The sequence below is a fragment of the Ictidomys tridecemlineatus genome, chromosome 2 (assembly GCF_052094955.1).
Source record: "Ictidomys tridecemlineatus isolate mIctTri1 chromosome 2, mIctTri1.hap1, whole genome shotgun sequence".
Classification (NCBI taxonomy): Eukaryota; Metazoa; Chordata; class Mammalia; order Rodentia; family Sciuridae; genus Ictidomys; species Ictidomys tridecemlineatus.
In genome coordinates this window covers 150,012,459-150,030,075 of record NC_135478.1, presented here as the reverse complement: position 1 = coordinate 150,030,075, position 17,617 = coordinate 150,012,459, and the positions used below count along the sequence as shown (strand labels likewise).

General features: G+C 38.1%; 1 protein-coding gene across 5 annotated transcripts in view; it reads right to left on the bottom strand.

Moving 5' to 3' along the window:
* Osbpl3 (oxysterol binding protein like 3) overlaps nucleotides 1-17,617 on the bottom strand; it is a 180,241-nt gene that overhangs the window by 45,576 nt on the left and 117,048 nt on the right. For 3 of the 5 annotated variants that reach the window (XM_078039955.1, XM_078039954.1, XM_078039956.1), the window contains 3 exons: nucleotides 16,857-17,013; nucleotides 8,775-8,905; nucleotides 5,556-5,663 (listed from right to left, as the gene is read on the bottom strand). In XM_078039955.1, coding sequence (XP_077896081.1) covers nucleotides 5,556-5,663; nucleotides 8,775-8,905; nucleotides 16,857-17,013 — 396 coding nt within the window. The remainder of the gene's footprint in view (nucleotides 1-5,555; nucleotides 5,664-8,774; nucleotides 8,906-16,856; nucleotides 17,014-17,617) is intronic. The other 2 variants (XM_078039958.1, XM_078039957.1) reach the window with 1 other exon arrangement.

Below are 17,617 nucleotides of genomic sequence, written 5' to 3'. Positions count from 1 at the left end.
TCTTAGGAATGCATTTAAAAAGCTCATCTGGACAGCGGTAGCCACCAACCCCTAACATAATTTCCTGAACAACTCAGGGCCTCATTTATTAAAATAAAAAAAGTCAGTTCAATTCAATAGTTTCCCTTTTCTCCACAAGAGTGGTTGTTTATCTATTATTTACATTACAAAAAAAAATTAAATAAATATAAAAAGTAAACACTTACAATCCTATCATACTGAAATAACTACTACAAACTTTTGGACACATTTCTCCCCAATCCTTTTTTTTTTTTTTTTTGAGACAGAATGGGTCTCAGCATGTTACTGATCTTGAATTGGTGGGATCAAGTGCTCTTTCCACCATTCACTCCCAAATTGCTGGGATTATAGGTATGGGTCGCCACACCCAGCTCTCTCTAATCTTTTTAATTTGTGTAGCTTTGCTCTGTTTTAAAATAACTAATCATTACACACACATAATACACACATACATCTAATTTATAAACTCTTCCCAAACATTGTACCAAAATCAAATTTTCAATATTAATGTGTTGTAAGGATAAAAAAAAATTCACATTAGAAAATACAGAAAAATGTAAAGAAAATAAATATCACTTCAATTTCCATCACCCAGATGCAGTGCTTACTAGCTTACTAGTATACATATTTTTAATTAAAATATTTGTATATACCTTTTTTATTTTGAAAAATTGGGATCAAATTGTACATTATCATATACTGTCTGCTACATATGCTTAAATTATACTATAAATTTTTCTCAGGTCATTTAAAACTTCTCTGAGATAATGAACTTTAATTCATATTTTATCATATTTATGTGTTATAGAGTAACAATTCCCTATCTTGGAAATTAAAGACGTTTCCAGATTTACAACGATGGTGAGCATTTTGTAAATTTGTCTTTGTTCATATCTCATTATTTCTTAGATTAAATTTTCAGAAATAGAATTATTAAAAATGTTTAAGGATACATATTACATTAAAAAGTAAGAAAACTCCTATTTACATTCTTATATTAAGGGCCGTGAATATCACCATTTAGAACTGCTGTGCTAAGTTAGCTGTTTTACTTTTCAGTAGATTAGATATCTTTTTTCTTTAAAAAAAAAAAAGATCTGTAGAGTTGAGATGTGAGGAAACGACAGGATAAATGGTGCATGGGCCCTTCCTCTGCATTACTCTGTACCTTCCCATGAATTTATGAAGACAACTATGTATCATAGGATAACATTTATGTCAAAGGTCCCACAAGATTATAATAGAACTGGAAACTTCCTGTTTCCTAGTGATGTCACATTTTCTTGTAACAGTGCTAGGCATGACTTGTGTTTGTCATGCTGCTGGTGGAGAAATAAACTTACTGTGCTGCTAGTTGTATAAAAGTGCATAACATACAATTATGTACAGCATATGGAGCTTGATGACTATTTTACTGGGTTATTTATGACCCTTTTTATTTAATTTTAGACTGTATTCCTCCCACATATATGTATGTGTGTGTGTGTGTGTACGTGTGTGTGTGTGTGTATATATATATATATATGAAAAATAAAAAGTCAACTGTGAAATAGCTACAGACAGGTCCTCAGGAAGGTTCAGAAGCACTGCTATCACAGGAGATGATGGCACCACATTTGCTGCTGTCCCTGAAGACCTTCTATGGCAAGATGTAGAAGTGGAAGACGGTGAGGTTGGCGATTCTGATTCTGCATAGGCCTACGCTAATGGGTGCTTGTGTCTTAGATTTTAGCAAGAAAACATAAAAGGCAAATGCAATATCATAAAACATTTCTAAAATAGCTAATAGCATATAACCTTGGTGTGTAGAAGGCTGTCCCATCAAGGTTTGTATACGTACACTGGGTAGTGTTCACACAAGAAATCGCACAATCATGTTTTTCTTATAACATATCCTAGTAGTGAAGGGATGTAAGGCTGAATTGAAATACAAAAGTTAAAAGCAAAAAATTAAAAAAAACAATTGGTGGTGCATGCCTGAAATCCCAGTGGCTCAGGAGGCTGTGGCAGGAGGATCACAAGTTCAAAGCCAGCCTCAGCAATGGTGAGGCGCTAAGCCATTCAGTGAGACCATCTCTAAATAAAATACAGAATAGGAATAGGAATGTGGCTCAGTGGTCGAGTACCCCTGAGTTCAATCTCTGGTACCAAAAAAAAAAAAAAAAAAAATCCCACAACTGTCTGCATTATATCTTTTTCCATTTACTTCTAAGGTTTTAAGGTACTTGACATGATTTGTTTGTTGTTTGCATATTAAGCACACTATCATTGATTTAGTATCATCTAAGCCTGTCATTCTCACTGAAAATATTTTTCATAGCCTTTCTATTTTTTGACAAAATCCATTTTTTTCCTAAAAGAAATAGTCAAATCTAGTCAACATTACTTTTGCAATTTTTAAAGTACTTCCCAATTTAGGAAATTATCCCTGATCTAGTAGTTTGATAAATATTCAAATCAATATTTTTCAGTTTAAATTTTTATATTTAACTTGAATTGGCTGGCAATTCATTTTAACATGCAATGTAAAGACTTCAACTTCTTCACAAATTGCTTTGATCTGCACTAACCTAATTTATTAAGTAATCTATCTCTTCTCCATTGGCTTTTAATCCCTTTCTCATTTATTTATTTTATATATAAAATAGTGTTTGTGCCTGGGAGAGTTATGCTGTCCCATTCTTATAGCATCACCATCTCATTTTAAATACTGGAGCTTCAGTGATTAATTTATTTTCCGGTGTGGCATACCTTTCCTCATTATATGACAGTGTGATGCTATAGCGCAAACGTGCTTTGGCTTAATTAATTAACTAATTTCTATGTAGTGCTGAGGATCGAACCTAGGACCTCGTCCATGCTAGGGGAGTGCTCTACCACTGAGTCACAACCCCAGCCCCATCAGATAGGGATTTAAATCCCAGCTTTGTTTCTAAAATCTGTGTGTCTCAGAAAAGTTATTTAACCTCTCTGGGCTTTATTTTCCTTATCTCTAAAATCAGAGTCAAGGGTAGGATTTTGGGATATGATGCATTTAAATGTGCCTGCAGTGCAGCACCAAGCAGGTAGGCAATTAAAATAATTCAGTTTCCTTCTTCACTTTCAGACTTTTTAAAAAAGTTTTTGCCTTTTTAGTCTCATAACTGCACTTTAAATGCAAAAGGATATATGAAAGGCACGGTGTACACAGATAATCTCAGCAACTTGGGAGGCTGCAGCACGGGGATCACAAATTCAAGGCCAGCCTCAGGAACTTAGTGAAATCCTATCCCAAAATCAAATAAAAAACGGCTGAGAATGTAGCTCAGTGGTAGAGTGGCCCTGAGTTCAATCCCCAGAACTGAAGAAGGGTGAGGGGTACGTAGAAGGCTGTTACCTCCAAAAGTCATTCAGCCTTTCATTTGGGATATAAAATAATATAAAATCATCTTAGCACTGATAACCCAATAATATCAAATTTTCACATTCAGGAATTTAAAACAGGAGGGACTCGATAGGTTGTGAAAATAATTTCTGACAGGAAAAGAGGGATTTTAGAATTCAGGTAGTCAGATCCAACATCAAAGATGGGTAAGTTGCGCTGCTAACAGAAAGCAAGCACAGACATTAAAGACCCTAGAATCTGAGCCCCTTGGGCCGCCCCCACTGTTGGGGGCTGTCATTCCAGAGTATTTGAGGTGTCTGAGAGTTATCTACAAAAATCAACTGAGTTAAACTTTCATTTCTACTTCCTCCAGTGCTTATTTCCTGAAGGCAACAATGGCTTTCCCCTTGCTGGCAAAGTAAGCCTGAGTCACTGTGTGCATAAAAGGACAACTCATGGGAAAAGAAAAATCTCTAAACCAGGAAATAAATGAGACAACTCCATCACTGAGCCAAGACTCCGGAAGGCTGATCCAGAAGGTGTGAGTTTGAAAAGGACAGTTTAACCACATGTAAGTTTTCAGGTATCTTATTTTTGAGATTAGTATAAACATATGGATTTTTATGTTAGTATAAAAATACAGATTTTTAAAGACTTGGGATTTGAATTTCCATCTCAAAACACAAATAGCCCCGAATACACATGCTGAGCATAAAATCTTGAAGACATTAATGAAGGTTATCTATTTAACTATTTATTAAATGTATAAATGTAATTTACATGATAATGCTATGGAAAAGACAAGCTGTCTTTAGGAACAGTCACGATTGCCCTGGTGTTGGCATGAATGACCCTCAGTGACGCCCATTGCAGCCTTGCCTAGGTTGCCTTTAGTGAATGGGCAGGTTTGAGGAGGCCCCACCTGGTGAGCACATGTCTTGGAACAGGCCACAAAAGGAGACCAGTGTAAGTACTACTAAGGGGCTAAGTCCTGCAGGTAACACTTTAGAGTTGGGCTGGAATAACTGAAAAGTGATCTTTTGGAGGGGGTGGTGTGTCTGTAGAGGAATCCCATTTCTCCACCTCAGCCATGAGCCTCTGCACAGAGGGTTGCCCTCTTGTCAGATGAATGGTCCTGCAAGCAAGTGACACAGCATGTGCTTCAGTCAGGGAGACACTGTGGCCTTGTGGTCTCTATCCTGACGGGTTTCAGCCTCTGTTCTTCTCATCACTCAATCCAAGAGCTGCCCATGGGACAATGAAATTGTGTGAGGGTTTTGTTTTCTTTGAAGACAGGAAAAGATAAAAGAAAGATTATGATACACATTTTTAAAAAAATTATGCCAGGTGGGGTGGTGCCTGCACATAATCCCGGTGATTTAAGAGGCTGAGGCAGAGGAACACAAGTTGGAAGCCAGTTGTACCAACTTATGAGACCTCGTCTTTAAAAACAAAAAGTACTGGAGATGTGGTAAAATGCCACTGTGTTCAATACCCTGTACAAAAAAAAAAAAAAAAAAAAGAAAGAAAAGAAAAGAAAGAAAAATTTATTCATATGCACAGAACCCTTTGTCTATTATGTTCCTTATTTTTTATTTTAAGTCTTTTCATTAGTCTCCAATCTAATGAAAAGACTTTTAATGTACTTTTTTCTGACCAAGAGACTTCAATTGTAATGCAATATTCTTTCCCTCAGAGTACATAGCTGCTGTGTTCCATAAAGGAAAGAAATTTTGCAGGAAGAGGAGGAGGGGACAGCAGCAACTTTTTCAAGCAAAAGAAGGAAGTTGTCAAGGAGCTGGCATGCTATGGGCCAAAGAAATTTAGTTTTCTGCAGACACAACAGGAAAAACGTTTACCTCTCCAAAGCTCCCACTCCCCTAACACCTAGCTAGCAAAAGGGGTGATGCTTAGGAGGGAAATGAGAAGAAGAAATACAGAAGGAAAAATGAATTTGGGGGACACACAATTTAAAAATGTGCTTAGCAGCATACATTCAAGAAAGCTTTGCATCCCGAAAATCCAGTCCATGTGGCAGCTGTGACCGCAGCTGCTGGTGGTGGAGAGGCAGCCCACTCAGGAGGTGCAGTAGGAAGGCCATGCGACTGGACAGAGGACATCCCACGAAGGGAGGGTTGCAGAGACATTACCTGGCAAGAAACCTACCCACCTCTGCCAGATTGTCACCCAGCTTGGCAACAGCGGGCGAGTCGAGGAGCAGAGACTCGGCATGGATTCTGCGTAAGCGTTCTTTAAGATCTGTGTTTTGTGCTAGGGCCTGGAACATGTTAAAAATAGTGGGGCTCTGTTAATAAATGGATGTTTCTGAGCAGCCCAGCAGGTACCCACAGAAGCACTATGTGGGAGCACCCTGATCCTCTGGAGGCCAGTCTCAGAGCCAGGAGATAACAAACCCGCAACCCTGGAAATGCTGCTCTTCACTACTCTCATCTCCAGGAGTGGAAGGAGAGTTAGTGAGGGCGGCAGAGAGGGAAGTCACAGGCACCACCAGCTTTTATTAAGAGTGGTGATTGATCTCACAGCATCTCCTCCTCCTGCCCAACTGGCTTTGTTCTCTTTGACCAATACCTCCCTCCCCACTCCTGTGCAATGATTCCAAGCTTTTCTCATCCTTGAAAAGAAACCACTCCCACCTTAGGATTGGTTTAATTTTCACACCAGTTAAACTGAATCTTAGGAAGTGTGCCAGGAAGGAGGACACAGAAGGTTAATTTTACTCTTTTTCCAACACAGGTGCTGATTATTTTATTTGTTTTTCATGACTAAGGTTTTTTTTTTTTAATAAACAAACCTCACTTACCTGCATAAGGATTTATGGACCATGGGAACAGAAACCTATATGGGACCTCTTTTACTCTCCTCTGTGCAAATCCCATTCCTTCCATCAGCCTCTCAAATAGGAGAGACCTGGTCAAAGGTAAAGGAACATGCCTCCTGCTCACTGATCCTCCTACACACTTCCTGACCAGCTAGTCTCCAAATGGATCTGTCTTTGGATAAGGATGAATGCTCCTGAACGTCCCCCAACACTCCCTTAATCAGCTCCAGAGTTGCTTTTACACAGATCCATCCCATTTGTCTGACTCTTCTAAGAAGCTCAGAGACCTTCCCAGCTGTCAGGGCCTGCAGGCCCACCCACTAGGAGCTTAGTCCACTGCCTGGATCTCAGTGAGGTTTTTGGCTTGATGTTTTAGTATCCATGGAAGGTACAGGTTGTTTAAAAATCCTCAAGAACTGAGCTGGCATGATAGCTCGGTGGTATGCCCTCGCCTAGAAAGCACTGGGTCAGGATTTGATCCCTAGAACTGAAAAGAATATCCTCAGGGCTCATTTAAGACACATCGAATAAGAACTAGGGTCATTACAATGACATCTCTTTGGGGCACTCACTTCATTCTGGTCAATACATCACTGGTATGGTGGCTAGGCACTTAGTTTAGCCTAGAAATTGTGTTATATTAGTGGCTTCTCTTTCTTTTGTAAACCACAGGCAGAGCTAAGAAACAAACCAAGATTACTTGTAGAGCACCAGCCTATCCTTTCTGATAGCTTTGAGATGATTTAAAAAACAATTACTTTAAAAAATCTTGGATCAGGGGCTGGGGATGTGGCTCAAGTGATAACGCGCTCGCCTGGCATGCATGGTGCACTGGGTTCGATCCTCAGCACCACATGAAAATAAAAATAAAGATATTGTGTCCACCAAAAGACTAAAAAATAAATATTAAAAATTCTCTCTCTCTCTCTCTCTCTCTCTCTTAAAAAAAAATCTTGGATCAAATCAGGAATCCAAGACAAAAAGGAAAAAAAGGATTGTCCTGTTTGATCTTAAGTTTCCAAAATTGTGAACATGGGTGAAAGAGAATTCCTTAGCAAAGATGAAAATGACTTTGGTCCAGGAAACTATGGCCAGGTATGTCTTGATGTCCATACAAGCAATTTAACAAGATGAGGCCAGACTCTGTGAGAGGGGGCCAGGAAGAGGGAGATGAGTGTGGGGGGGGAATGTTGAGGAACCCATAAGAGGCACTTAGTGCACCAAGAGCCAATCTAATGGGAACAATAAGAAGTATTTTGTACCACTAAGAAAGCAGAGAAGGGAAGGAAAGAAAAGAAATAAAATAAAACAAAACCACTCTGCTGCTCTCAAACCAAAATAGGAACCCTGTGTGACTGGCTATTCACTGTGATCCAAATGGATGTGCTTCTCTGACCTTAAAATAATACTAAGACTTGAAGCCAATATCATTTTTTTCTTTTTACTTTTTCTTCCAAAGATAGCATTCTTTGAATTGTTAATTATAAGAACTAATGGCAAAGGATTCGTCCTTAACACTACATCAAGAACATTACTTTTCTTAGCCACAAAATGAATAGAAAATATGAGTGGACATTTTCTCTCAGCATCTCATAACAAGATCCTAAAATTCATCTTCCCTACCCAACCTGAAATAGAAAACTCGAATCTGCTTCAGATGGTAATTTCATATGTGCACACATACTTTCTCATTTTCAAGCAGGAATTTCAAAGTATGAGCGAAGAGTCGGAGCATACAAGTGTGCGGTCTCAGAAATTCTCTAGCTGTCATGGATACAGGTGGAGGGCCAGACAACTTCAGCTATTCAAACAGAGCACATCAATCAAGCCCAACTATGCTGAGGTTTGAATTAAAGTGGATGAGAAAAAGGAGAGTGGAGTGACAGAATGGCTTACTGAAACACATCTGAAGCCTTGACAGTGATTTTTCTGTTACACTTTCCTTTCACCATGATTACCTGACAGACACTCCTGTGTGACTCTTCTCTTTGTGCCCATGGGGGGGGGGGAGAGCTAAATGTTTTGTACTATGTAATCAAATAAAATAACTTTTGTGTCTCTGAAAGAGCAATAAATAGGATCAGTGCTTTGCCGTAGAGAAGATAAGACTGTCAACTAGAAATTTGTCTCTGTTGCCTATCATGTGTTAAGCTACTTTAAGCTTGTGGTGTCTCAGGGTGCTCAAAATCTCCTCCAAACTGTTAGATTTTGTAAGCATTAACAAATGTGTGAGACACACACAAATATACAACAAGAGTTTTATAGAAACAGAAAAATTAAGATAAATTGGAGAGAACTAAAGGAATCTAACACACAATAAAATACTAGCTACTAAGATTGGGGGTAGGGTAAATTTTGTTATTTTTGAATAAGTGTTGTCTCAGGAAAGGTCAGAATGTAATTTGGATAATTTGCTTGGTTTTCTCCTGAATTTTCAACCTAACCATGAAAATCATGAATTTTCAACAGAACCATGGAAATGGAAAATATAATAATTGACAAGCCAGAACACGTTTGCAGGCATTTCTGTGACTCAGACATGTAACTTACGGATGACAGAGCGTGCTTCAGACCGATGACCTGAGCAGAAGGGGAGGAGGTGGCATCCTGATCCATCAGCTGCTTCAGTTTCTCTCTCTCCGTTGATATGGTATTAAAAGCTGACCTTAAGGCGAAGTAAACTATAAAGATATAATCATAATGAGAAGGAATAAAGGAAGTGGCATAATTGAAAACAAAATACAGTAAAATGTTTTTCTTGTTAAAAAAAAAAATTCGCCAAATAACAGCCCCAAATATTTTGAGTGCAGAAAAAAATATCCTCTACATGGACTTTTAAAAGACACATTTGCAATGTATCACAGGCTCTGGGTGATAATGACCTGTCAATGCAGGTTCTTCAAATGTAACTTGTCCCACTCTGATGTGGGTGCTGACTGTGGGGGAGGCTGTGCCTTTATGGGAGGTGGGCAGAAGATATGGGAATTCTTTATATCTTTTGCTAAGGATCTAAAACTGTGTGAAAAAAGAAAAATCTTAAACTTCACACACATATGCACATTTGCCATTTTTTTTTTTTGATTTACAGATTCTCAATGACCAGCAGTTTTTCGTTTTATTTTGTTTGTAATCTCTAAAGACCAGAAATGGTTAAGAACAAGGCTTACTGGGTATGGTAAGAATGCAGCAGAGAAACTAGACATCCCCTTAACCAGGTGATCACAATGAATTAAAAATGAGGGTTAAGCGGGCTCTGGGTGCCTCTGGATAGAACACCCTGGAAAAGACACAGCATCTTCTTTGGTGAATGTCAGCCAGGGGTAAGCAATCTGGATTTGATCATGAGGAAACGTAAGACAACTGGCTTGCATTCTTCAAAAGTATCAATTTTATAGAAGAGAAAAAAAAATGACTGAGGAACTGCTCCCAATTAAAGAGGCTAAAGAGGCAAGAAGATGAAATGCAATATATGATCATGGATTAGATCCTGCACCAAGGGGAAAACGACATGTAACTTTTGACAACATTTTATTTTGATGTAGAAGGCAGAATAGATAAGAAGTGCTGTTTTAATGCTACAATTCCCGAATTAGATAACTACACTGTGGCCATGTAACAGGGTAGCCCTATGTTCAGGAAACCTAAACTAAAGTATAAAGCCATAAAGAATGACATATGTATAAATCCTTCTCTCACATGCTTCCAAAAAATAAAAGTGTGTATATAAAAAGAGACAGTGATAAAAATAAATGTGGCAAAATAAAAATGGTAAATCCTCGTAAACGGTATGTGAGAGCTCTCTGTACTATTCTTGCAACTTTCCTGGAAATTTGAAAATTATTTCAGAATACAGTTGCAGGACCAGAGTCCCCACTTCAACTTATGGCACTCAGCCAGTCTGTTCACTTTCAAGATCATTTAGGTACAACAGGACTTTAGCCCTATTAGGTACTCAAATGCTTGAACTAAAGTTTTTGAAAAACATGAACACATATAGCAAAAAAAAAAAAAAAAAAAAAAATCCATCAGCTTTTGATCACATAATGCACAAATTACCTCCTAAGGACGAGGAAATTGTCATCTAAATTACTGTTCATGGATATCACATTTGAATATTATCTTTCCAATGTCCTTTATTATGTTTTGTTTTAGAGAGGCAGGAATAAGGAAGAGATGGAGACACACTTCTCAAATGACCTGTCATTTACTGGATTCCATGGGCTTGCACTTTCAGAGGTATTGTTATCCAAGAGTGGCCTATTTAGTAACACAGAAACTAAATACACTTTATTGACTTACTTTCTGCATTTAATAGCAAGGAGAACAGCAAAGAGAACCTATCTATGTGTTCTCTCTGAATTTGTTTGAGGTGGTGCATTTAGTGATGAACTTAGAGCATCTTTAGAAAGTCACAATACAAAAAAGCAATTTACACACACACACACACACACACACACACACACATACACAAATGGTGCTGCTTCTATCAACAAAGAGAGAAGTCACTTGTTCACTTCATGACCTTAGACAAGTATATGAGGCCTGGACCCTAGTTTCCCCACATGCAATGGGGATGATAACAGCATTTGCTTTATAGACTGCTATAAGGACAAACAAGATAATACAGTTAAGGCACTTAACCCAGAGCAGGGCATGTGATAAATAATAAATGCTACTGCAATAATAATAGTGATGATGATGAAGAGACATCCATGAGGGTAAAAGTGGTGGTGATACAGCCTCCTGATGTGGGCAGCAGCTATAGCAGAATATCTCTTGCCAGGATAATGCTTGCAAATAACTGCACACTGAGTAGAGATTCAATGAATGAGGGACTGGGCAGAGTCTACTGAGCCAGAGAGCAGCCTCCGGAGGAGAGCAATAAGCCATGCTGTGATCTCGCTGCATTTGATGATTTTGATGTCCCATTGGCTAAGCATCCCCATCTCCATCATGGAAGAGCCCCATGACCTTCTCAATAGGTCCCTAGGAGTTAGGGGAGTGGCTGTTTCTTCACTGTTACATTTATTCCTCCAAATAAAATAATTGTATCACTCAGCTGGCTGCCACTTTCCTAAATCAATTCTTCTGGCTTTTATATGCCCTGTTACAAAGCAAAACTTTCAACCAAACTAGAAGATTCCTTTCTAAAATTTTGAAACTTGCAGAATACGCACTATTTGGTTCAAAATGTATAGCTAAGACTGTGGTGAGCAGCATAAAATAAACAGAAGGGAACTCATATACTCTTTATATTTTATTGTAAGGTGGAAATCTCTTCCTCAATCATTTGACAAAGGGGTTCAGGAGACTAGATCCCTCTGCATTACATTTCTTAAATGACCATTAAGGTCCACTCAGAGGATGATAAAGTAGCCATTCAGAGCCACTGAATGATGTAGCACACAGAGAGTAATGACTTGAGGCTGCTCATGGAGGACATATTTAAGTCAATTGTCAAAGGAACAGGATCCCAAAGGCCTGGGATATTTCCTGTGACAGGAATGTCTTATTTCCAACTTGATTCTAAGTATATTAGAGATAAATAAAAATCCAAATGAATACTGTATCTATGGACACTAATAAACAAAGCCACATGGAAAGTCTGAGACAGAATTACGAAGAACCTCAAAGAGCACCAGAGCCACTTACACCAGAGCATGACAGTCCCTCCCCACCCACAAAGACCTTGCCAGGTGGTCTACAGGCCCACGCTTCTCAGAGTCCTTGCTATCTTCTGAAGCAAGTATATTCTGCTCTGGGACTTAGTCCCTCCTGTTCCTAAGACACTTGCTTTGGTTTCTTCTCATTGCAAAACAGGACCACTTCCTTTTTTTGTGGGGTATTCAAGTTTCAGAAGACAATTATGGGACTTCGGTTTATTCATTTTCTCCCCCCAGGTTATCATTAGCCATTTCTCAGCCCCCCTTGCTGGACTAAGAGAGTGGGACTTTTGGCTGTAAGACTTAAGCATAAGTGGGTGATGTGAGCTGCACCCACAGAGCAGAACAGCACAAGCACCACACAACAGAGCCTTGGTGGTCAGCACTGTTCCCCTTGCAACAGGCTTCTGTGTCGTACTTTGAGTGAGTTGGACTTTTATTGGTGAGATTATACTACATGGCATATTTGGGTGGCAACAGCTGATCTGAGAGCTCTACTTCTTAACATGTTCCTTCTTTAGCAGTTTTTTAGCATCAGGAAGGAATAAGATCTTGAGGAACACAGTTATGAATGTCATGGACACCACCCCTGGAGAGGCAGTGTGAGACTGGGGAAATAGAGTCTATAATGAGGCAAACATGAACTTAAATCCTGCCTTTAATGCTTAATTGCTGTTTAGATTTTGGACAAATGCTTGTTTCCACACCTATATATTTGGATAATCCCTATATCTCAGGAGTGCTTCAGAGAAACAATGAGAAAACACACTATCAACACTCAACACAGTAGGACTATTTTTCTTTTTAATAGAAACCACTTTTTTATTTGAGTTATCTTTAAAATATTAATATTCTTTTTTAAAAATATTTTTTCAGTTATATATGGACACAACATCTTTATTTATTTTTATGTGGTGCTGAGGATCGAACCCAGTGCCTCATGGTGTGAGGCAAGCATTCTACCACTGAGCTACAGCCCTGGTCCCTAAAATATTAATATTCTTAAAATATTTTGGATGATTTAATCTTCTGCAATCTGCTTAAGTTTCAAACCTCATAGGATATCCATGGTTCTAAAATATTTTCTAATTCATATTCCATCCAAACTGACTTAGATACGTTAGGTAATTTTACTGATTTACTGATAAAGTACATGAATATAATTGCTCAGCAAGCTTTATACTGAATTCTAATTTATGAATAATACATTTTAATCCATGAAAGAGTTATCATGGAGGCATACTTGGCATCCATATACTTAAAACAGTTCAGAAAATGACAATTACAACTCAATGCAAGAAAAGACTCCAGGAATAAAACAATAAGTTAATGTAATTTCATTTTGTGCTTTAGCTTTTCATTTTTTTCTTAGTTTTTATTATGGCTTATTTGATGACTCATAAGTTAATTTTTTAACATTTTATTTATTTATTTATTTTATGTGGTGTTGAGGATTGAACCCAATGCCTCACACGTGTTAGGCAAGCGCTCTACCACTGAGCCCCAGCCTCAGCCCAAAGTTTTTACGTTTATAAATGAGGATTTCCCTCACCTCTTGGAAAAGAATTCAAGTCTTGTTTCCTTTCCATGGCAGAGCATGAATATCCACTTCCATCTGGAGAACCCTGACTCTAGTCCCATCCTTTTCCTTGCTTTCTCACCCTAAATCTTTTTACCAAGTTTGGCCATTTCTGTCTCTGCTGCTAACAGAATAGTCTCTCATAAAACCTTGCAACAGTAAGCAACGGTGTGAATTCTCTCTGTTCAGCATAAAATAATCATAGAAGACAATGATAGAAGAGTCAGGACTGCTATTTTAGAACACTTAATAGATAAAGCAAAGGAGGGCAGAAAGGTAAACCAGGAATGCACAGGTGGTTGGTAACAGAGGTGGCCTGCTCAGTCAGTATAGGCTTATTAGTCACCGTGCTTCCTACAGTATTTTCCCAAGGACTTTATTTCCGGGTTGTTAATAGCTGGTGGGGAGTAGAGAGTTTCCCAAATAACATTCAAAATCACTGAGTTATGCTGGGCGTGGTGGCTGAAATCCCAGAGGCTCAGGGAGCTGAGTCAGGAGGATCATGTCTTAGCAACTCAGAGAGACCCTGTCTAAATAAAATACAAAAAGGGCTGGGGATGTGACTCAGTGGTAGAGTGCCCATGAGTTCAATCCCCAGTACCAAAAAAAAAAAAAAAAAAAAAATCAGGTTTCATTGCTGTAGGATTTCTCAGGGTCTTGACTACTTAGTTTGTGTGAATCCAGAGGGAACCGTATTTTCCAAACACTTTAAATCATTCAATTCTTGTTTGAAGTTTTAATCATTTTATGGGTAAAGTATTTCATAAAATACACTTTGGGAAATGTAAAAGCTAATATATGAAAGAAAAATAATGGCTTTTAGGTTTGGTATATTTTCATCTGTTTGCTTATACAGGTGTCAACAGACAAAGCCTGAAGCTTGAACTTTGAGTATCAGTTCAACAATATATCAAAAAATCAAGTTCACAGCTTGTCATGTCTAACAAGGACTTTAAATAATAGGATAGGTATATGTTGGGTTCCACTTGGTCTATAAAACCAGGAGAATTCAGATGCATTTGACAAGTAGGTCACATAGACTGTTACATCAATGGAATTTAGCTGCTTCAAAATTAGCCCCCTAGAACAGGGATGCTGGCAAAGAAAAAGCAATAGGCCCCATCAGTAACAAAACAAGGCGTACACAGGAAGACAGGTCAAGATGCTTGAGTTTGAAGACGTGAAAGCAGAAAAGCATGTCAGTCAGAGGACTACCAGCAAATCTGAGAGCTGTCTATTCCCTGAAGCCCCACAAGTAGGGTCCAGGAGGAGACTTCCTGCAAGTGTGAATGCACACAGCTCCTTAGGCTGCCTGTGCAACTCACAGTCCAACAGCCCAGGGGATGAGGATGTTGCTGAATAAGCCACTTAGACCTTTCTTGCAGCACTAACTTTGACCTCCTTGAGGTACGTGGTGACTCTGCAGCCAGCTGATTTCACAGAGCCCCCAAAGACAGCTGGCTGGGGGTCCATTACAGACCTTCAGAGATGTGGAGATTATATGGGTGATCAGGTGACCAGATGAATGGAGCCACTCTACACAGAACCTCTGCCCTGACAAGGGAGCAGCTTCTGCCACCTGGATAAAATCCAAGGTCTTTCCCTGCAGTAGGGAGGCATCGACTTTTCATTTAAAACAGTGCATATTATTAAAAAGTAATGATGTTTTAAAAGAATTTCCTCCCCATAAACCTAAAATGCTCTAAATGTAACTGTTTCTTTAAATATTAAAAAATGCCCAAGGGGCATTTAAAAAGCTCTTAAGGGGTGGGCCAGGCAACCCTTCACATTTACAGACAGACTGTATAATAGCAAAATAATTATAGACGGAAAAAAAATTTTATCCTCTAAAACACTGAGACATTCTAGTGGTGAATAAGATAGGATCTGAGGGAGGAATCTGTAAAAAACATAAAATGGGTTACTTTAAAAATGTAATATGTTTTCTCTTTAAGAAAAGTTTAAAATGTATGAAAATTTAAAGAAAAAAGATGATAAGTACTTGTAATTTCAGCCTCCATTATGAAAACACTTCTAGAATTTTTAGTGTACCTATGTATGCCAGGCATATATCAATTTTTTTCCTTGAAAAATGGGGCCATACCTATACAATGTTTTGTAACCTTTCATTTTTATGCAATGACACACTGTGGGCATCTTTTCCATGTCTATAAAAATTAACCATGGCTACCTCCTGTAAGGTCAGTGAAACACCCTTATAAGTAAGGAGCATATAAATTGGGGTCCGGCAAGTTGGGATTCAAGTCTCAGGCTGGCTACTTTATAATCACAAGATCCTCCTTTAGCTTCTCTAAGCCTCTGGTCTCTCATCTCTGCAACAGAGATTTAAATATTTTATTGCCCAGCAGTTTTCCATTATATTATGGGATGTAACATGGTTTGTTTAACAGTTTGTTTGTTGACAGACAATGAGTTGTTTCCAGTCTTTGGCTTACACAAATAAACCTGCTCTGAACATTTGAGTATAGGTTTTTACATGGACATAAATTTTAATTTCTCTAGGATAAACACCCAAGAATGTGAATGTTGGGTTGTATGGTGAGTATGTTTGGTTTTAGATAACACTACCAAACTACTTTCCAGAGCACTGCACCATTTAACATTTAATACAGCCACCAGCAATATATAAGAGATTCTGTTCCTGTGTATCTCACCAGTATTTGGTTCTGCATTAAAAAAATTAGCTGTTCTAATAGGTGTGCAGTGTTATCTCATCAATGACTTTAATTTGTGTTTCCCTAATAGCTAAAGATGTTGAACACCCATTTCTAACTCTTGATTCAAAGAAACATGCTATAGTGTTATAGTGGATAGTCTTACTTGGATAAATTTTAAGTTAACTAATTGCTACAAATGAACTCTTCAAAGTAAAACTGCTTGATAGGCATATTTTAAAAAATGCTTGAAGCATAATATCATATTTTTCTCCAGAAAAGTGAACTGCCCAGCTTTTAGAATATGTCATTCCTTAGTATCACATTCTCCTGTATACTTTACAGCATCTCTTGATGACTTATGATATCTAATAAATGTAAATGCTGGGAAAATAGTTTTATATTGCATTGTTTAGGGAATAATGACAAAAGTCTGTAGCTGTGATTTTTTTTTTTAGAGAAATATTTTCAATTTGCAGTTTGTTGGATCTAGGGCTTCTGTCAACTCTATAGCAAACAATCTCCCTGTCTCTTCTCAAAGGAAACATGCGAATACACCTCCACTATCAAGGAAATGAATAAAAATTAAGTTGCTCACGTTCTTAATAGAGCAGAAAATGAACCAACTATGACACGCTCTCCAAGGACATTCCAGTTTCAGGCATGTGTCGAACACATTCATCAAACACACTAAAAAGAAGGAAAGCTCACTTACCTTTATGGGCAACATGACACAGATCTTCCTGCATTTTAGAAAACTCTGATGAGGTTTCAGAACCATCAGAATAATTTTTATCTTCTCCAAAATCTAGTGTTGACAGATTAGGATTGGAGGAGTGTAGTCTTACAGGGCCAGAAAAAGGTTTAGGGACCTAAAGTGACACCAAAGGGAGAGATTTCGGTTCAGATGCAGACTGTTCAGAACATGTGCTTGATTCTAAGATTGGAACCTATTAAGGAAAGAACATTTTTTAGGGAAGTCTTCCTACTTACTGAGTGTTAACTTGGAAGAAAAACAAATAAAAACTCAGGAGAAAACTTTCCACAGCAACTTGATTCTTATGAAATAAAAATGGGTGAAAAAAATCATATACTCATTTGGAGATGATAGAAGTATTAAAGCTATGGGTTGAAAATGACAGCTATACTCAGTTCCTTCCTCCCTCCTGCCATCATCACCAAGCAACTAGATGCTAATAATGAATAGGTTTTAAAATGCTCTTCTTTATTTGCACTGGGGCTTCTATAAAACATACTAGCTTCTCACGTGTGTGCATGGAACATTCTTTACTTTGAAAATATTTAAGTTCAACATATAAAGTGCTTTGATCCAAAGAGTACATACAAGAGTACATCAGATCCAAAAGCTTAGGATTTGTTTTTATTCTAACAATGTTGCCGTTTAATATGTAATATGTAATGCTATTTAATATGTAATATGCAAATCTCGGCCTGTGATTTAGCTGTGCATTGGAA